The sequence below is a fragment of the Podarcis pityusensis genome (genome assembly GCF_964106645.2).
Source record: "Podarcis pityusensis genome assembly, chromosome: 3".
Taxonomy (NCBI): Eukaryota; Metazoa; Chordata; class Lepidosauria; order Squamata; family Lacertidae; genus Podarcis; species Podarcis pityusensis.
The window spans coordinates 630,212-651,584 of NC_138026.1; the positions used below are offsets into that span (position 1 = coordinate 630,212).

General features: G+C 44.8%; 4 protein-coding genes across 4 annotated transcripts in view; 3 read left to right on the top strand and 1 right to left on the bottom strand.

Annotated features, from left to right (window-relative positions):
• Positions 1-711: 711 nt before the first annotated feature.
• SPRYD7 (SPRY domain containing 7) lies at positions 712-7,565 on the bottom strand. The gene is made up of 5 exons (XM_080997506.1): positions 7,336-7,565; positions 4,213-4,329; positions 3,110-3,276; positions 2,430-2,532; positions 712-1,332 (listed from the first exon to the last, which is right to left on the bottom strand). Exons 1-5 carry the CDS (start codon positions 7,460-7,462, stop codon positions 1,235-1,237), a joined length of 612 nt encoding a protein of 203 aa, XP_080853632.1. The 5' UTR covers positions 7,463-7,565; the 3' UTR covers positions 712-1,234.
• A 554-nt stretch (positions 7,566-8,119) lies between these two features.
• Positions 8,120-10,291, top strand: TRIM13 (tripartite motif containing 13). The gene is made up of 2 exons (XM_080997458.1): positions 8,120-8,256; positions 8,981-10,291. The coding sequence occupies exon 2, from the start codon at positions 8,987-8,989 to the stop codon at positions 10,211-10,213; it is 1,227 nt and encodes a 408-aa protein (XP_080853584.1). The 5' UTR covers positions 8,120-8,256; positions 8,981-8,986; the 3' UTR covers positions 10,214-10,291.
• Positions 10,292-12,632: 2,341 nt separating this feature from the next.
• KCNRG (potassium channel regulator) lies at positions 12,633-15,326 on the top strand. The gene is made up of 2 exons (XM_080997494.1): positions 12,633-13,237; positions 13,580-15,326. Exons 1-2 carry the CDS (start codon positions 12,663-12,665, stop codon positions 13,824-13,826), a joined length of 822 nt encoding a protein of 273 aa, XP_080853620.1. The 5' UTR covers positions 12,633-12,662; the 3' UTR covers positions 13,827-15,326.
• Positions 15,327-18,344: 3,018 nt separating this feature from the next.
• LOC308473026 (uncharacterized protein) overlaps positions 18,345-21,373 on the top strand; it is a gene marked incomplete at its 5' end in the record, with an annotated part of 34,504 nt that continues 31,475 nt past the window's right edge. The window contains one exon of the mRNA XM_080998275.1: positions 18,345-18,734. Within this exon, the coding sequence (XP_080854401.1) occupies positions 18,345-18,734 (390 nt within the window). The remainder of the gene's footprint in view (positions 18,735-21,373) is intronic.

Below are 21,373 nucleotides of genomic sequence, written 5' to 3' on the forward strand. Positions count from 1 at the left end.
TTTTAATACATGCCGAATCTTAAAAGCAGTGGGCAAAAGTAGTTGCACAAACATCTTTCTAAAAGCAGAATGTAGGAATTCTGAATATCTTCTCCACTGATAGGAATTGGATTAATAAGCCTCCGGCATAAACATAGCTTCTAGCACTAGTCCATGAAAACTGTGAAAAGTTCCATCTCTGAAGAATACCACAATAACAGAAAAATAAGTATTTCTAGTATCAGTGGATTATAAAGAATCCAAAATAATTTCCTTCATAAGGCTGAAAAACCTGCCAGGGTATGCATGTGTGTTAACTGTAACAATAAAGCAATTAGCTTTTTCAATCTACTGTACTTGCAAACAGAATTAAGATAATATATTCAAGGATCTGAAATGCAAAGACATAATTTTCCACAATTAGCAAATAAAGAAAATAGCAAAGAAAGGGGGGCAACTATGTTGAAGTACAAACTTTTTTTAAAAAAAACCTGCTGTACTATTCCCAATAAATCTTTCTCAGAGGTAAAAAGTATTTATTTTAATGTAGCAGTCCATGTACAACATGCTTCAGATTTCTGGATTTATAGTATTAGCTTTACAAAATTCTTGATATTCTGAGTACACAGAAAATCAACCTAAAATATTCACAAAAACAGGAGAAAAAAACAACCTATAATTTTTTTTATTATTTTCTGGGGGAGGTAAATGAAATATCCCCCAAAGAACTAATTAAGAGTTCAAAAGAAACGCTTTATTACAATATCAAAAAATTTATTCACCACAGTTGCTTGTTGCAGTAAGCAGACTTTAAATGAGAGGTTGGCTTCGCTTATTATAGTCGGCATTTTGCCCTAATTTAACACAAGAACACTTTTATTAAAATCTCTTGCTAGAAAAAAAGATGAAACACTTGCTGTGGACAATACTTTTAATCCATAAATTGTTGTGTGGTTTCTCAGACTTGTTAAGAATGTAACAGCATATAACACTAATGTATTGAACAGTGTCATCATGGGCATACAGGGATCACAGTGTAGTGGACTGCATACCTTTACATCAAATGGAAATATTGTCCATGTTACAAAACCATAGTCAAATCTAACACTTGCAACATACTTCTCTGGTAATATGGTTGTCCAGCCCAAGCACCTAAACATTACTAAATACAAGTTTGTGTCCTAGAAATAATGAGAAGCTTTAAAAGAATAGGTTTTGTAGAAAGTGCTAGGGAGTAAATCCTCAGTAGGGACATTCAGAAAATCTGTTGCTCAAAGAGTATCTTTTCAAACCCTGCTGGAGGAGTGTGATAAAATTCACTGAACTGACAATCCAAAATGGCACTGTCATCCACTATAAGAAGGAAGAAGAAAATAGTGAAAAACTTGCATATATGCATACTTCACATTCAACCAGCCTTGGCAGAGACTTAACCTTTGTTTTCTTGATTAAAATATTACTTAAGTTGACAAAATGCAGAACAATACTCCTGGAAATTATGATGGAGTCTAACAAAGCCTTGCAACTCAAACAACAAAAGTTAAAAGCTCACAAATCTTTGTGGCACATCAACAGCTGACCTGTTCTCATCCAGCTTGCAAAAGCAATTCTAACACATTACAAGTGAGCAGGCGAATAGCACTTAATAACAAATTACCTTTGCATAATAAGAAAATTCACCCAGCACTACCCATTTGAGCACAAAGAACTACTTTTTGTTGTTGTTAAGGCAGGGGAAAAAGATGATGTGGCCTAAATCCCAAAGGAACCACCACCTTTGGTCCTTATGATTATGCAGAGCAATGATAAGAATCTTCCATGGTTAGAAAAGAATAGCAGCTATGGCCATCGGTCCAAGTTCTTGATCAACAAGTCTCAAGTGGATGTTCTGAAAAGCTGTTGTCCAACTCTCCACCAGACCACCCTAGAGACTACAAGGAATCTTACACTGGGGGTAAGGTAAAGGTAAAGGTACCCTTGCCCGTACGGGCCAGTCATGTCCGACTCTAGGGTTGTGCGCTCATCTCACTTAAGAGGCCGGGAGCCAGCGCTGTCCGAAGACACTTCCGGGTCACGTGGCCAGCGTGACGAAGCTGCTCTGGTGAGCCAGCACCAGCGCAGCACACGGAAACGCCATTTACCTTCCCGCTATAAAGCGGTACCTATTTATCTACTTGCACTTAGGGGTGCTTTCGAACTGCTAGGTGGGCAGGAGCTGGGACCGAAAGACGGGAGCTCACCCCACTGCAGGGATTCGAACCGCTGACCATACGATCGGCAAGTCCTAAGCACTGAGGTTTTACCCACAGCGCCACCCGCGTCCCACACTGGGGGTAGGAATGTTCTATTAAAATATAAGCCCATTCTCAGAATATTGGTCTATGTGGAAAATAGGAAGCTGTGTAGTAGGGAGGTCAAAGTGTTAATAAGTCCTGAGAACCCAAACTTACCATATACCACAGGGAAGACAGTTCCTCTAATTCCTGAGGCTGGACAGTGCATATTTTTCCCATTCAAATAAACATTTAGTTCTACATGGTCATATGTAATTCCCTGTAACACAAATGTGACATTTAGACTCCACTTTTATTTATTTTACTTCTGAATGTTGTGGACATTTCAACATTAACTTCACAGCTATAAGAGCTACAAACTTACTTTAAAAATATGAACATTTTCAGGGAGCTACTTACATCCAATACCCCACTACGTCAAGTACCCACAGCCCTGTTTGTTTGTTTGTTTTGTATACCACTCTTCATTCGAATATCACAGGGTGGTTCACAACATAAAAATACAAATGACACAAAATGCATAAAAACCCACGCACTCCACCACATTGTAAAGGCCATAGATTTATTATTATGAATTAAATTTGATTGAATGTGTGCTCTTCCTTTGGCCTGAATTATGGCAACAACAGGTTCCTTTTAAGGACCTTGGGGTTCTGTATTAAAGTCCAACTTTACATAAAGACCAGCTTAACTGGACTCTGTTGTTGCAAATATAGCAGAGATTATCACATATATATAGCAGAGATTATCACATCTGCTTTGAAGTTAGCTTTGGCTTGGAGGAAACACCATCAATTCTCGTCAGATTCATATAAGCAATACTGAAAGAAACTCACCACAATATCACCCTCTTGTGGAAGGTTGTTTGCTGGCAACCTGTTCTTCTCATCATTATTGTAGTACAGAGCTCCGTCATTTCTCAGTACTAGACTATTCACATCACACCCAAGAGGAATTTGATTCAAATTGACTTTCTGAGTCGCAACACCAATACCCCAGATTCCTGAATACATGGCGAGGGGTGAAATGGAATGGCACAGCCATGGGAGAAGTGAGAAGAGAGAGAGAGAATGTACTTTAGTGTAGTACAGTGGAAATGGGCAAAGCTGGGGGAACTTGCAAGACGTTCCCCCAGCCTTGCCCAAGTAGCTTATTTCCACACACAACTGACTGTGCTATGTCATGATAGTAGGTGAAATAATGAGCATATATTGATCAGGAAGTCAAACCAAACCTTTATCTTCCCGCCCCTGCTCAACTGCAACAGAACCCTTTTAAAAGCCCTTGCCATTTTTTTTAATGAACCCTCATCTTGAACTGGTCCCAACTACACTGAATTATGGGCAATGAGGTGCTGCAACCTGGCTCCCTAAGGAAGCTGAAGGAACCCTTGGTTGCCAGCAAAGCATTTTGCAAATCAACATGGCTAACAAGGGCTCCAGCTGGTTCTACTCTGACTGGCAATGGCTCTCCAAAGTCTCAGGCAATCTGACACTTTAAGTGGAGGTGCTAGGACTGAACCAGTGGAAGCCTCTCTAGGATACCTTGCACCCTTAGCAAGGAGCTGACTTCGTGACACCTCCCTGGAAAAAAATAACTTTATTGCAATAGCTACATTAGAAATTATCTGGTGAACTGCTATCCTGGTGTGAATAATTTAATGAAAACAGTAAAAGTCCTTAACTGGTCTAGGAAACTGCCCACTAACGATGTCTCAGTCTTATCTGGATTGAGCTTCAGTTTGTTGGCTCTCCTTCATATAAATCTATGATTCTCAGATTTGAGCAGTAAGGGGCCACAAGATGGAAGGCGAGAGGAGGATGAAGTCCCAGGGTGTGAGCAGGAGCCTGCTCATGCAACAGTGGATTTTACTCAGCGATTTGAATCCAATCTGAGCAAAACATGATGAATTTTTGCGAGCGTTAACTTTTTGACTGACCTGTAGACTGGATTTTAAACTCAAAATAGCTCTTGTTCTGATGCAAAGGAGCATTGGCTAGGCAGCCTCCCGTACCACATACTCGTCGTCCATTTTTGACAATGACAACATCTGTTCCTGCAGAATTAAAAGCATCAAACTGAAACATTCTGAACTTCCATTTAAGACATGCAGCACAATTCTGAACAAGTATGTTTGGAAATAAGTCCAACTGATTTCAGAGAAACTTGCTCCCATTTAAGCAAGAACTTATTAAAATTCTTACTATCAGCAGCATGCTTGACAATAGCTGGAAGGCAGAAAGATTTACAGAAAGATAATTTGCTATATGAATGATACCAGCAAACTTGGATAATTGCATTGATGGGAAAATTAACCCAAAAGACAGAAACAATTTTAAAAAGACAAAACAAGTTTCAAGAGACATGTCCCCTCTTTATTGTTATTCTGTTTTTGTCACAATTTTTTTTTAAAGTATGGTTAGGATTGCAGCTATGCAGCTCAGTCCTATGCCTATCTAGTCGGAACAAAGTCATACTATGTTCATTGTGTCTTTCTACCTTATAAATATGTTTAAGAATGTAGCCTTAAACTGTGGGGAAATCCTTATTTGGTGTGGGTGGGAGGAGCGCAGGCTGCCACTTGGATAGAGGTTATTGTGAGGCTGTTGCTGACAAAAATTATTAGAAAATCCAAGAAGCTTCAAATCCACATTAAATTCCACCATGGACAAGCCCTGGGAAGCCAAGGGAGTTACAGTTTCTGCCCAGTCTTTATACTGTGTGATAGTGTGTTAAGGATTAGAGATGCCCTTGAATTACTTTAATTTTAAACTGTAAAATTCTAAGGAGTTTCATTAGTCTATGAATTAAATCCATGCACTCTCCCAAAACAAGACAAGGTTGATGCTTACTCTAAATTAATTCCAGTTAAGTATTCAAAATCCAAAGAGACTGGAACACCTCTTGATAGAGAAAAACCAGTTCCCAGTATAACTCCAGTTTTGTCCTTAGATTTTCCTCACACTCTGTTCAGCAATAATTCACATTGTTTTATAACAGAAGGGGGCAAAAATTAGTTATCCTATTATAATCTGCATTTATTTAATCCAAGATCATGGAAACCTGATATGCCGGACAGACACTCCTGGATATGAAGAAGACCTGTGGTTACTCACATGACATTTACACAATTATTTTTTGTAGCTCTAGTTACAGGTAGGTAGCCCTGTTGGTCTGCTCTAGTCGAAACAAAATAATTCCCCCCCCCTTCCAGTAGCACCTTAGAGACCAACTAAGTTTGTTATTGGTATGTGCACATGAAAGCTCATACCAATAACAAACTTAGTTGGTCTCTAAGATACTACTGGAAGGAAATTTTTTATATTTTTTACAGCATTTAACATATATACACTCCAGCAGTGAATGAATCCTGATTGCTCCTACCACATATAAAAAGTAGAAAAAGCATATATTTGCAATCATGTTTTAATGTTCATGCTGTGAAAGAGGTGTTTTGAGTTGTCACACAAGGGAGCACACACAGACATCACTTCAGAGTATGAAATTCAATAAGTGTGAAGCAGTCCCCAGGTTGTGAAATATGTTTCCCTAGAAAAAAACACGGATGGGGAAGTAATGGAAAGCAGGAGTTCCTACTTTATCTTTCAAATCAAGAGTGAAAGTATCAAAAACTTAGCTGCCAGGGCAGTGAAAGAAGTTATGTGCCCGTTTGTTTTTGTTTTGATTATCACTACAGTTCAGTTGACATCTTTTCTTCCTTATGCAACCTTCCTAATTTCTCTTTCAGAAGGATCTAGAAAGTGTGTCTTGGATCTGTGTGGTACTGGTACATTTTTGATTTGCCTACCCCACAGTTGAGAAAATAGATGCTCAAATGACTACCCCTTTTGTTTTATCCCCATTATCTCAAACCTGCCACGGTCAGAGATAGGGAATTTCTGGCCCTCCAGATCAGATCTCCCATCAGCCCCAGACAGCATGGTCAGTGGTCAGGGATTATGAGATTCTCAAACTTGTAGTATTAATCTCAGGGTTGTGGGTTCAAGCCTCGCGTTGGTCAAAAGATTTCTGCATTGCCGGGGGTTGAGCTAGAGATGACCCTTGTGGTTTCTTCCAGTTCTATGATTCTATGAACACCTGGGTAATCACAGATTCCCTTCTGCTACCTTAGATCAAAGAACAAAGTAAAGATGTGGATGAAAATAGAAATGAGATGATGCTTAGTGCTCCAGACCAGAAAAATGCAGTAGATTCAGTTTATTTGAAGTTCAGCAAAGAATTTGATTCAGTATACACTTCTGGGTTTGCCACGGCCATAACCCAAAGATTCTGTACCCTTGAGGTTACGCAACACGAGGTACCACTGTACACAGCCTGGTATGCAAGAGGAGTCAAGGCTGAATCAACTATTGGCATCCACTTAATTTTCTTGCTAATCAAACCTATTTTTTAATAGGATTCTGACCAGATGTTACGACTGCGAGTGAAAGGTTTTGAACTGCCCTGAGATTTACAGATGAAGGGCAGTGTAGAAGTTAAAGAAATAAAAAATAAAATAAATAAGATAACAAGGTAGCCACTGCTCTTCTGCTAAGCTTTGGAAGAAGGCGGAAAATAAAAGGAAGAATTTATTTCCCAACTGAAATGGCAGGGTGGGTAACAATTTATGGGAGGAAATTATCGTTGTCTCTCCCAGACCAGCACCTTTTGCAGTTGAGAGAAAATATATAGCAGAAGCATTTCCCCAGGTGGGCTGTGTGTCCTCCCCTCTGGGGTGGTGGTGGGTGTTCAAAGGGTTACTCACTCTAGTCTAGCATTAAATAGTATTGCTAAAATCTACCGGCCTTTCTCAACTATGTTGTTGTTCTACAGCTCCCACCATCCCTTAGCTGTGCTGAGAGCCGATAAATATGAAGTGTGGGAGGCAGTGAGGCCCAGAGGGGAGCGTCGGGCTTTCGGCTGACGGGGGCAGAGACATCTTGCCTCAGCCCCAGGCTCGCTGCAGTCGCTCTTGTTTGAAAAGGGGGGGGGGGGTGAATCGTGCTCTCTGTGTTCGCAGCCCGCCTTCGCCCCGGACTGGGCCTCGCCCGCCTCCGCTTACCCATCCTGTGCGTGTCCAGCTGCACCAGCGGCATCTCCTTGAGGGCGATATGTCCGCCGCCGGCGTCTCCGCAGCAGGCCCAGCGCAGGCAGCACCACACGGGGCCGGGCGCCGAAGAGCCCGCCATGGCCGCCTCTCCCGCCCTCGGCTTCTCCGCTCAGAGCGCAGCCGGAGCCCCTCGTCGCCGCCGCCGCCCCAGCCTAGGCGCCCGCCCGGTGCTGCTGGCCCCGCCGGGAGAGGCTCCGCATCGCCGCCGCCGCCCGCCCCGTCTCTGCGCGAGCCCGAGTCCCACACGGCCGCCGACGTCGCCGGGACTGCAACTCCCATCATCCCCAGCGACAAGGGCCAGTCGCCGGGGATGATGGGAGCTGTAGTCCCGGCGACATCGGGGACCCCTTCCCCTCCACAAGGCTGGGCTGCGTCTCTCGACTGACTCCCGGGGGCCCCACGAAGCGACTCGCCCTTCATCTCCCGAGGCTCTTGCCCCGCGTCTGCCCCCGAACAGCCCCGTACTGCGCCAAATCCCCACAGAAGCCCGGTGTCCCTCAGGCGCCTCCCCGGGGGGCCGAGCGTCGCCTGTCGCGTCGCTAAGAGGCAGAGTTTCCTTCCAGGCCGCTTTCCCGGTCTGCCCCCAAGGGGCTTCCTTGCAGAAAGGGCGGCATGTGAATTTAATACTGATCATGGAATAAATAATCCTAGGGGGTCGCCGTGGGTTTTTTGTGCCACAAGCCCCGGGGGCGGGACGGGGACTCGGCGGCGGCTCCAGCGCGCGACGCCGAGCGTCTCTGAGGCGGGCAGAGGGACGGGGCACTTGTGCGCAGGCGCAGCAGCGCAGGCCCGGGCGGGCGAGGAGCCTAGAGACGGGCCTGCTCGCCTCCGGGGCGGCCGAGGCGGCTCTGCGGCCTCCCGAGCGACGGACTGGTGAGCGGGACGGAGAAGCGGCGGGGCTGCGCGAGGGGGGCGGCGGAGGGAGACGGGGCGTGAAGAGGCGGCGCGGCCTTCGGCTCCCTCGCCCTTTGCGCCAGGGCCCGTCTGGTCATGGCGGGGGGGGGGCGAGGTTACTTTTACTTTTATTCCTTGAATGTGCGGGTCTCTTTATGTGGCCCAGAGGACGAAGAGAAGAAATCCCCCAGAGAAATGCCTTAAAAACACCCCCACCCGCTTCGGAAAGGCTACAGGTTATATGGGAACGTTTTCGCCTAGCTCCGAAAGTGAATCGCCGAAGTGTAAAGCTGGAAGGGAGGATCCTCTGGGTCATTAGTCCAACCCACTGCAGTGCGGGAATCTTTTGCCCAATGGGGGGCTCGAATCAACAGCATATAATGGGGGTGGGGGGGCTGCCGTGGTGCCCGTTGCCCCGGGCGCACAGTCTGGGGGCATGAAGCAGGCACCTCCCCATCCCTGTTGTGCCCTGCATAGCTCTGAGAAAGGAAGGTGAAAAGCAAATGTAGAATTTTGATAGTTGGGTATTTTTAGCAGGTGTAGAATTTGTTATCCACATCTCTTGTGGAATAAAGTATTTAAACATTCACTGCTTTGGCTGAAGGACTTAATACACTCGTAGGATGGCAGACAAGATGCCTGAGTTTCTTAGATTGTGATCATTATACAGTATAATTCTCTGAATTATCTCCTTTTATTACAGACCGCAATGGAGCTCCTTGAAGAAGATCTTACATGCCCCATTTGTTGTAGTTTGTTTGAGGATCCCCGAGCCCTACCCTGCTCACATAACTTCTGTAAGAAATGTTTGGAAGGGATTTTGGAGGGAAATGCTCGGAATGTAATTTGGAGACAGTCTCTCTTCAAATGCCCAACATGTCGGAAGGAAACCACTGTGACAGGGGTTAACAACCTGCAAGTCAACTATTCCCTCAAAGGTATTGTAGAGAAATATAACAAGATTAAGGTAACCTCAAAGATGCCTGTGTGTAAAGTACACAGCGGTCAGCCTCTCAACATTTTCTGCCAAACAGACACACAGTTGATATGTGGTATCTGTGCAACTCGAGGAGATCATATAAAGCATGTATTTTGTTCTATTGAAGATGCTTATTTTCAGGAAAAACTTGCTTTTGAGACATTGTTCCAGGGTTTTGAAACATGGCGTTGTGGGGATGCACTTTCTCGGCTAGACACCCTGGAAGCCAGCAAGCGCAAAGCCCTCCAGATGCTGACAAAGGACTATGACAGAGTAAAAGATTTTTTTGAGAAATTGCAGTATACACTGGAACAAAAAAAGAATGAGATACTTTCAGATTTTGAGACAATGAAGCTTGCAGTCATGCAGGCATACGATCCAGAAATTAATAAACTGAACACTATTATACGAGAACAACGAACCGCTTTTAATATTGCCGAAGCCTTTAAAGAGGTGTCTGAACCCATTGTGTTTTTGCAACAGATGCAGGAATTCCGAGAGAAAATCAAGGTGATCAAGGAAACCAAATTGCCTTGTCTTACTGTCAACATCAATTCCACAATGAAAGGATTTGATACAAGCCAGTGGGAACAATTTAAGCTTGCAGATGTGGACAAACTTTCTTTACCTCAGGAAAAAAGTACTTTTAACTGGGCATTTTCTTCATTGTCCTTACATAAGTTAATTGTGATTGTTTTGCTTTCCTTCCTTATACTTGCTGCCACACAGATGTTTTTTATGGACTTTCTATCTAACAGTCTCCAGCACTGGAAAATACTTATATCTGCATTTGGCACAGGTTATCTGGCAGACACAGCAGAGATGGCAGATCATGCTATCATCTACTGGGAGAAGATGACTGGTGGTGCTGCCATTCTGAGTGAAAAATGTGTAAATTACACCCTTGTGATGTTGGATAATATTGCCCAATTTATGTGCAAATACAAAATTTTGTAACTTCTACCCTTGTATAATAAGAAAAGTATGTTCAAACTGATTACTTTGGAAGCTTCTTAAAAAGTGATTAAGCAATCATTTATGTCATTTTTCTCAGGTCCAACTACTGATACTTGGAAATACTTTGCACATTGAATTTGAAAGGAGATACCTAGTTAGGTAAAAAGTGCCAATTTATCTTGTTTTTCCCAAGGTGAAAGGCATCAGTTGTGTGTACAGTATGAATCAATAGGCATTGCAGATTATGTAAAAAAATTCATGAAATACGGTATGTGCATTGCTGTTGAGTTTCAACGTTAAGAAGGACACATGGGGAGAAAATGTGTAAGTAATAGGTTGTGAGGTCAAGTATATAAGTAATAACCACTGATGTACCAAACTTCAGAAGTACGGCACATTGCAAAACAATTCCTGATGTGGATGTACATGTGAAAGAACAAATACATACTACTAACTTCTAAAAAACTGTTTCTAGTTAGACGCTGATCCTAAATATACCCTGTCTTGAAAGTAAGTCTCACTGGCTTTAAAGGTAGCTGTGTTGATCCAAAAGGGTGGAATTCAACTTCACACTTTTCCAGTTGTGCATTCCGTGCAAATACTCCAGCTTGCCAGGCAGAGCAGTAACCCCTTCCCCTGCATGTGCTGTTCTGGGGGTTCTCTCATACTGCCAAGCCAATTTCAGGGAGTACCAGGGGCAGAAGAGGGGGTAAGCCCTGTTGTGGAAGTCCTTATCCAGGGATTCTGCCGACAGGTCTGTTTAGGTGAATCCCACCCAAACTATATAATCTAAATTCATATTAGGGAAATAAATTAGGCCAACCAAATTGTTACAAAGTGGTGTGCAATATTTTGAATTCCTGAGAAAACTTCAGGATGGATGTTAAAAGGAGGAAGAAAAAAGGCTGCTGGTGCTGATCAGGCCATCTTAGCCTGCTGTCCAAACACTGTTCCAGAGGTTTCGATGGAGGGAAAGTCTTCCTTTGCCCTGTTCAAAACAGCTCTGTCATATAAAGTACTATATAAATTTCAAAACAGCTCTGTCCTATAACGTACAGAAATCCTTAGTTGAAAAGTACAGTAAAAATACCACTGATGGGAAGCTCCAAAATGGGGCATTCTGGGAGACACTGAGCCAGCTTGGGATCCATTTGTTTCTGAGTCAGACTCATTACTGTCACTTGGGTGTTGGGCCGATTGCCAGCATAGCGGGGTCTGGAGGTCCTGGGCTGTCCAGACCCACCCACCCTCTGCCTCACTGATGGGGTCCAAAGGAAAGTAGAGCACTGTTTGGCATCAGTCTGGCTGCAGGAGTTGTGGAAGGAGGCATACAAGAAGCCATCTTGGGAGTCTTCTCCACATTTCGTAGGGTTTACTGCTTAGCTTATTCACCCCAAAGATATCCTACAAGGTAGCAGATGGTTAGGATCAGAGAGTTGTCCTGCTAGATGAGTACATGGGCTCCCTTCCCAGACTGATGAGCCCCATCTGCCCCTCACTTGCCTCTACAGCACGTGCAGAAACCACCTTGACTGTTGGACCCACTATTATTCCTGTCTGCTTAATCCACTGGAGCCCATCTTCACATGCAAGGGAAGTCCCTAATCCACAAAGGATTTTGAGACCAATTGGCTACCCCCACCTGGATGAGCTGGCAAGTTGAAGGAATTTCCTGAGTTGTGGCCACTGTCCCATGATGACAGCTGCGAGCTGCAAGCTGAGTGCAGGGTGGGGCCCAGAGGTGGACAAACTGCCCTCAAATGAACACGATATGTCCCCTACCAGAGGTACTACTCCTCCCCTAACCCCACACGTACCCAGGGTTTGGCATATTAGTATCCTTTAGGGTGACCCGAGAGTTCTTTGAGAACTCCAATACCAAATTGCTGCTTATCTTAACAAAAATTTTGAACTTGATCCTAAGATCAGCCTCTGTCCCCAAAGTGAAATATCCACCATGTCTACTTAGAAGTAAGTCTTTACTCCCAGGTAAAGGGTTAGGATTGTAGCCCAATATAGGAATTTACAAATCTGTTTGCTTTCAGGACAGGCCTATGTAGCTCCTTGATCACAAAACTGAGCTATAGTAGCATTTGTGAATATCTGCCTCACAGATAGGCAGCTCATTTGGGTAGATTGTTGTTGTGGGTGAAGGAAGTAGGTCATGATCTGTCCTAAACTGGATGCTATTCTGGCCAGTCAGGATCTTACTGGTTGACTTTCAACATGTTTTTTTAAAATGATGCTTTATTTCAGTTGCAGTATTTTGTTTCCCAAGCAACCAACCCAGCCTTGTAAACAAAACTATACACTTCAGCGTTGTTGCTGGGGAATCCTGTCTGCTCAGCCTTTTTCTCCCATAACACAGGACAGGATTTGCTCTTTGCCTCTACGTATGTAGTTTGGAGACACTGCCAGAAGACACAGTTTTCCTGTGGAGCAGAGAAAAATGAACAATCAAGATGTGAGCATTTTGAATGTGGGAGGAGTGAAATTCACAACATGGCGTTCTACGCTACAGCAATTCCCTGAATCTAGATTGGCAAGGATGTTGGGTGGCGATGACTTAGAATGTAGGTTGGTGAATGGCCAGTTCTTTATAGACCGTGATGGAGTTCTGTTCAGCTATATCCTGGACTTCCTAAGAACACGACAGCTTTCTCTGCCCAGTGACTTCTCAGACTACCAGAGGCTGCAGAGAGAGGCTGATTTCTATGAAATTTACTCTCTGGCTGACCTTCTGAGTCCAGAAAGTTTGTTGAAACCAAAACTAGAGATCTTGGAAATACGATTCTTGCTCCAAGAAATGCAAGCTTTTTTCCGGGTATTTGGCTCTTGTAGCATCACTATTGGTGAACTGGCTGGAAGAATCACTGTATTTTCAGAAAAGCTTGTTGGAACAACTTGGAAAAGCCATAATGACCCTTCACAGAAGTCGTTGATTCCCCTTTCTTTGGAGAGGCCTTCCCATCATGATGTCATTTTCCAGTGTGGCACTGACTACAGTGATCAGTTTATAGCAAGGTATTTTTCTTAATTTCAAAGCTAACACAATACAAATAGCATATGTACTCTCATGCAACTCTGACAAGTTTTCATACCTTTTTCAGACGTTCTCTTTTAAACCCTGCTTCATACAAATAGGTTCTTCCTGCTCCAACTCTAATTCTACTACATTCATCATATACCTTATACCTCAGCTGTCTGCTTTAATCAATTTCTAGTTTATATTTAGGCATGTGCAATAACTAAGGCAAGACTGCTACTGATCATTTTTATTGCACTGGTAGCAGGCAAAATACCAAGTGTAGGTGTATACTATCTGGTACATGCTGGCACTAACATTTTTTTCATGGTTTTTTCCAGATATGTTTCTATAAAACCTGATCAGAGGAAATTGATTAATGGAACTAATGTGCTGGGCCTGCTGGTTGACTTATTACTCAAAGAAGGATTTCGTTTAATAAGCACTAGGACTGTCTCGGCTGAAGAAAAAATTGAATGTTATAGTTTTGAAAGAAAAAGGCAGCCAGACACCTTTTCCATTAATATGTGCCAAACACAACAAGGCACCACTATATCACAGCCAATCCAAGTGCACAAACGCAAATGAATAATGAAGATCTTTTAAGCCGAGTGTGAAATTAACAAGGCTAAGAATTATTACAATAGCAGCACACATATTTTTGCTGTCAATATACCCTATTTGTTGGATTTCTAATACTGGATATTTGAATGGTAAATATGGAACTTTGTCTAAATTACTTCATTAACTTAAAATAACCAGATACCCAATTTTATCACATCCAATGAAAAAACTTTTCTATCTACTATATTTATTTGCTTTTACCACATGCTACTGGACCTATTGCAAGGTAAATCCAGAGAAGTATACTTATCCTCACAGAGAACAAGAGCATCATGGTCTGAATGGTTGATCCGAAATAAGTGCACCAAGACATTTCATTTGCAATTTCCATATTTAGCAATCATCTTGTATCACAGCATTGCAGTAATCGGGATTATACTCCACGTAGATTTTCTGGTTAGGAAAGGAACTGAAATCTGTAATCTTTGATCTCTGGATGGAGATGCCCACACTCCCTAAGCCCACATGTTGTCCTAAAGTGCAGTGAAGGATGTTATCCTGTGATGAGTGCTTTTTAAATTTGTTTTTTGTGAAAGATTGTCATTGATAACAAACATACATATAATGTCTCTGTTTTCAGTTCATAGAGTCCTATCCACAGGTCAATTACATTTGGTGTGAGATGTTGCTGTCATAGACACTGTCAGATTGGGGGGAGAAAGATGTGGGGTTGCCAGTGGCAAAATGTGACTGGAACAATGGGAGTATCAAACACTGTTGGGGAGGCTAGGGCATGGTTGTTCGCAGTGAGTTTTGTTCATGGCTTGGGTGGCTAGGGGTTGTTGGGTCAAGTTAGCCATATTGATTTGTATGCTGTTGGGGCAGGAGGGGGGAGGCGATGTTGTTGTCTCCTTGGGCTGTATATGTAATAAAAGGGAGCCACTCCAGGGTGGAAGGCATCCTCTCTTGTTTGTCCTCGTGCTAATTTCAATTTGTTGGTTAGCTTTTCTAGTAAGGCTGTTTCCCATAAGGTTTGGTACCCTGAGGGTCCCTCCAGTGTCAATTTGCTGTTCTGTCAGCTTCTGCATGTGGAATGCAGAGGTGCCATCTTCTTTGCCTCAGGCAGAAACATGTCTTGGGCCAGCCATGCACGGGACATAATGAATGGGAGGAGAAAGCCTTGACTTGAGAATGGAGGAGAGAAGAGAACACACCCAGCTTTCGATGAGGGCAATAAACATTCCAGTGTAACTGCTGGTTTTTATCAAGAGTTTTCCTGAGTAACTCTATCTGACAGCCAATTAAAGGGTGTTTGCCGCTAAAGCACAGACTATAAAATGCCCTTTGCCCCCAAAGCAGGATGTTGTGAAATGTAACTTCTCTGACAAAGCATCAATAACAGGCAAAGCTTCAGCTGCTGAAAATTTTCTTCCCATTACTGCTTAAAGGAAAAGGAACTCCTTGCTGATCTGTACCAGGTAACAAGAGATTTGATATATGACATAAAGCAAATACTTTAAAATGTATTAGGCCATTTGTCTTTATATTTTGACACAATGCTCACTTACTGTAAATGCAGGATTTCGCCAGCATTTTTCTGGCTATAAGCTAGCTACACTGATAGAGGAGTCAGAGTCCGTTAGAAGCATTGACCTATTAACTATGGAGGATCACTGCAAGCGAACCACTCTGTGATTGTCACATGAATGCACAAACTATTCCTTAACACCTCTTGTTAGTTACCAGGCACAAGTTTAAGGCCATACTCTCTCTGAAGTACTTAGCTTACACAAGGATATAGACTGGGGCCCTACAGCAGTGCTTTTTCCCTAGAAAAAATAGGTGCCCGTACTCACCATGAAGTCGTTACAGCAAGTGCCACACTTTTTAACAACAACAAACGATGTGCCGGTACTGCGTACCCTTGAGTGCCCCCTGAAAAAAAGCACTGCCCTACAAGGGTGACGATCGTGAAACTGCAGTTTTGCTGAGCTCTGGAATTGGAGTTGTTTTCTAATCTGCCCTTGAAGCTGAGATTTGGCGCAAGGTGAATGGAAGCTGCTTGCCCTGAACCTAATCAGTTTAGCAATATATTGTAAGTTCCAATAGCATTATCTGCTGAGGGTTGGGGCTAGGTGAAATAACGTTTTCCCATCTAGCCCCAAGTAGTCGTACCTTGGTTCTTGAACATAATCCATTCCAGAAGTCCATTCAACTTCTGAAAACGTTCGAAAACCAAGGCACAGTTTTCAATTGGCTGCAGGAGCTTCTTGCACTCAAGCGGAAGCAGTGTCAGACGTTTGGCTTCCAAAGAACATTTGAAAACTGGAACACTTACTTCCGGGTTTTTGGCGTTCAGGAGCCAAAACGTACAAGTACCAAGGCGTTCAAGAACCAAAGTACCAATTGTAAGAGTATGGGGTCCAGAGCACATTTTCCTCTCCCTCCCTGCTGTGGATGGTGTTTTAAAGACTCTTAGCTTTGGAAGTCAATACTTCAACACTGCATACCTCCTGGAGTTTAGTGAGCATGTTCAATCCTCATGATGTTTGGTTTGATTAATAAACAAGTATCTTTCTGCATATTTGGGGAGTCCCCCAAGAATGCAGAAATCCCTACTTTGGTTGATTCCACAGAATTTCTTAGTGTTGCGAAGGCATCATTCTTTCATTTTAAGCTATCAGGAGAATTTAAATGATATGTGTTTAACAATGTACTTGTACACCAAACTTTCTCTCCATTTATGTTCAGTGAATGGATGTGCTGGTGAAGGGTAAAACTGGGGTTGTGTGTGTGTGATTTGAGGGTATATCTGAAGAAAAGGGGGTACAGGAAGAGTTAGCCCACTCACATCACCATTGCTTGCCATTATAAGCATGGTTTGGAAGAGAATAGCAAACCAGCTGAAGTGTCTACTTACTCATGAGGAAGAGGAAATCTGCAAGCTCAAGGCTGCTCTACTCATAATGGTAAATGTTTGCTGTTAGGTCTAAATGCCACCTATATTGTTTGCACTTACTTTGTACTTTAGCATCAGCAGCTAAATACCAGATGTAACCCCAAAGTGTTACCCCGTCCTTTTCCTGCAGTACGGAAGTAATACTGACCTATGCCAAGTTGGTGGAAGAATTACTGGGGTAATGCATGTGAAGTGTTCTGAACTTGCAAAAATGTCCTACAACATGCCAAGTATTACAATTACTTGCATATATAATACATTGAAAAGACAAAACTGTCATTTGCATATGTGGTATAAACTGCTGTTAATTAGTTGGGCCGCAAAGTAAAATTAAAGTAAAGTAAAAACATTCATGTACAAAGATTTACCATTGAAAACGTGTACCCTCCAACATTCCTCAGATAAAAATAGGGACATTTCTCACTCCTCCCAACTGATCCTCCTTTACCCCCATTTGTTGCCTTCCCCCCCTCACAGCAAGTGCCACCATCCCTACACCAGCAGGACACAGTACATACATCCTCCACTGTCTGAGAAAACCCCTTAATCCCGATTTTAATTTATTATTTGGTAGATTTACAAAAAGAAAAACATACACTGATAAATTATAGAAAGGGGCAAGATTAGACACATTTCTGAATGGAAAAGCAAGACTCCTTGTGCTCCGTTCCCCCACTCTTCCCACTCAGGGCGGCCCTGCCCTCTGCCTGCACCAGTGCCGGGCCAGTGCCTCCTGAAAGGCTGGGCATGCGAAGCAGCCGCCTCTCGTCTTCCTCACCCGCTCTCCAGCAGCTGCCCAAGGGAGGAGGCTGGCAGCGATGGCCATGGAGAAGCAATGGGATGCTCCCTCGCAGCCGCCAGTCGCAGTCACCACTCAGAACAAGCACCGGCTCATTTTCCTCCCTGAAATCCGCAGCAGCAGCACGGAGCGGGGTGCGGGTGGGGGATAGGGACATTCCGAGATCAGATCAGAAGCTGGCGTCGCTTTCGTAATTCTGGGACTGTCCCTGGAAAATCGGATCACTTGCAGAGTATGGAAAATGCAACCTTGCTTCAGCAGCACATGTAATAGCTCCAACAGACAGGAGAGGCATGTTAAGCCGGAAAGTGCCACACTAATCAGCAAATGCTCCCCTAGGTCACTTTATCTGCGCTCTCGCTCTCTCAGGTGAATTGGTTATAGCATGGAATGTGTGCAGCCAGACCGCACATGCCCTCTGGGCGTCTCCACTGTTATGGAAATTCTGGGTTCCCCAGATAATTTATAACTAGTTATCAAGTGGCTAGTCCCCACATCCTTGCTGCCAGGGAGGCGCTTGGGGAGGGGCTGGCTCTCTGCACATGCTCAGGCGCACCATCCCCGGCTGAGATGATAATTACATGCAAGTGGATTGAAGGACCAGCCCGCCCCGTCGTCTCCCCGAAGCCAATCGCTGCAACCACGAGCCTCTTCAGCGGATGAATGGCGGAGGCCAGCGATTGGCTCCTCGGGCAGCGCGCTCCCTTTTGATTGGAGCTCCTTTCTCGTCCCGAATCGCCATGGCTACGAGCGGGACTTCGGGCGCCTTGGCCGCCTTCCGCGGATGAATACAGCAAGGCGACTTGCCGTTTTCTTCCTGGGGCTGGTGGGACTCGCGTGTGTTTCCAACCGAAGCCCCGTTCCCAGCCCGGTAAGAGGCAGCCGCTCCTCGGGAGCAGCGGAACTCCGTAGGGAGTTCCGGGAAGGAGAAGCCGAGGGACTCTTTTCCCCCGGCGGAGGGGCGCCCCTCCGCCGGCGCGCTGCGTCCCTCCTCGCCCCTCCGCCGGCGAGCGGCGAGCACGCTTCTGACCCCGGCGGGCTGCGCTGGGCGAGGCCGCGCCCGACCCCGGCGGGCATGGAGGCCCCGGAGGGCAGCGGGGCCGCCGGAGGGCAGCGGGGGCCAATGACATCCACGCCCAAAGAGCACCATCCTCCTCCGGGCCTCCCCGACCGAGTGAGTGGCGACGGCCAGAGGGACCCCGGGGCCTCGCTTTCCGAAGGCCGCCCCTGCGGACCAGCCCTTCTCCGCCTCGGGACGCGGTTCCCCAGAGGGCGCAGGGCCTTAGAACGGTGGAGTTGGAACGGGACCCTGGGAGGCATCTGGGCCGATCCCCTGCAAGGCAGGAAGAGGCGGCTGTCCCGCACGGGGATCGAACCGGCAGCCTTGGCGTTAGCAGCACCGGCGCTCTAAGCCGTGCATGATGGGCGCTGTAGGCCAACCACGCCTGGGATTCTGCCGCCTTGGTAACGGGTGCAATTCTTTGAAGGCTCTTCTGGGCGGCAGCAGATAAGATGTCAAACGGGGCAAAAAAGCTGCCGGCTGACTTTCTGGCTTACATGTAGCAGCTCTCACCGTTAACTCCCCATTAATATCTGAAGAAGTGTGCATGCACACGAAAGCTTATACCAAGAACAAACAGTCTCTCAAGTGCTACTGGACATTTTTTTTATATATTTCCCAATTAATATGTAGATTTACTCCTTTTACTGCCCCCAATTAAATATAGTGGATGCACCTCACAGTATGCCAATTAAATGAAAGTCTACAATTTACCACAATTCTTGTGTGATTTAGAGGAGGTAGGAGTTGATCAAACAATAAAAGTTTTAGTTACAAAAAGAAGTAGTTTGTGAAACAAAATTGGGTCGTGAGATGTGTTCTTTCAGGTAGAAGTCAACATCACTTAAACTAAATATAAGGATATTGCAGGCTTAAACACACAGTTTTTCTTAAACTTCGGATGCTAAAAATCAGTTGTTACACTTCAGGTAGATGTTCAAGGTTCTTGAATAGGTGGTAAAATGCTTAACTCAGTTTCTGCTACTTCCCTCTCGTTTCTTTACTTAGCTGTTATAGGTATTACAGTTAAATACTTTTGACACAGCTGCTGCTGCTGCTTCTTTGGCAATCTTCTTTAGCCGAGTAAGATTGTCTTCCATGAACACGGTTTTAACAGTGAGTCCGTAAGTGACTGTGGAGGCCAATTCTGGATCCACACGTCCTTCCACAGCAGGGACATTGGTTTCCGGACGGGAGCTGGTCACGGTGAGGATTTGCCAAGCGTGCCTTCCTCTTAGCATGTTTCTCCCTTGCGTCCTGAGTTCGAGTGTCTTCAAAGTCTATGACACCTTTGGTCAAGGCTGTTCTCCAACTGGAGTGCTCACTGGCCAGTGTTTCCCAATTGAATACCCTGGTTCATAAGTGAGGGGCACTTTCCCTCAGTTCCCCTCTCTTAGCAATCCCACTACTGAGGTATTTTCAAATAGTACAACAGACCCAGGGGATCCCCTCCCCCTTGTTACTGGCTTAGGGGTCTTCTTTGCCAAGAAGAGAGCAATGCTCCCTGCGCTCCTTCCGGGGCTAGAAAGGGCTTTGTTTAGCCTCCCGTTTGCTAGTAAATCGGAAGTAGTGTGTCCCAAAATGAGGCATCTCTGACAAGTGGGTCATCAAGATGAAAAGTCTGGAAAGCTCTGGCCTAGAAGATCTCTCCCCTCCCGCCTGGAAGGAGACCCCGCTTTCGTCTGTCTTCCCCCATCTTCTTCTCCCTCTCCTGGCTCAGACTCAGCCCTCCAGTTAGTTCCTGTCAGAAGACCTTCCCCAGACCCTCCACCCGCTCTTCCTAGCCAAGCTGCGAGGCTCCTTCCTCTGGCTAGAGAGTCTCCTCCGAGCGGATGTGCCACTTGGATCAGAGCCAGTTCTCCCTCAGTCAAATCCTCTCCTCATCCCTTTCTCCCATCTCAACCAAGCCCTATTTCTCAGCCTGAACCTTGTCTGACCCCTCAAAGCCAACCCTAACTCTCCCCCAGAAGCAGCCCTGTTTATTTTCCCTCCAAAAGGGCTGGCTCCACCCCCTTCTGGCTGGCTGGCTGGGTAGCCAATCAGAGAGAGGCTTCAGCCCTCTGTTGGAATTTCTGAGCCTGGCGCTGCTGTCTGTCACACACAACAGCCAGAACCATCCCTTCAGTTTTCAAAATGCAAACTAGATTTACCGTAGGTCATTTGAGCACTAGGATTCTTTAGCACTGCTGAGGCATTGCTCATCCATAACCAGCTGGAAGTAGAATTACAGTTATGCTTCCACACAAAATCTATAATAAAATCCATAGAACACCACTGGCAAGATAACATAATCCCCATTTAGGTTTAAACCAATCCTGATTTAAAATAAATGGCAATATATAAGGCACTACACATTGCACATTTCATCTGAAGTTGTGTAGTTGGCTTCCTGGGCAACTTGCTGGCTTCCAAAAACGAGTAAACATTGCTACTAAAAGCGTGTCTAAGCAAGTATCTGAAGTTCCTAAAAGGTACAGCATCACCTGATGTTTCATGGGGGGGGGGTGTACTTACCTTCTGTCGCTTGCAGATTTTAACCACATGAAGCATCTTTGGGATAAGACCTTCCTTTGTCTCTACAAGGCAAGGCAAGTTGAGGAAACCACTGCCATAAAAGTTTAAACTCGGGGCCAAGAGTCCCAGAACCATAAAACTGCATAGCTTGGGCAAAATATTTATATGTGTGCTTAAAACCACAGAGGGCAAACAACAAGCTACAATCTTAAACCCGGGGGGGGGGGGTGTCTCATAAT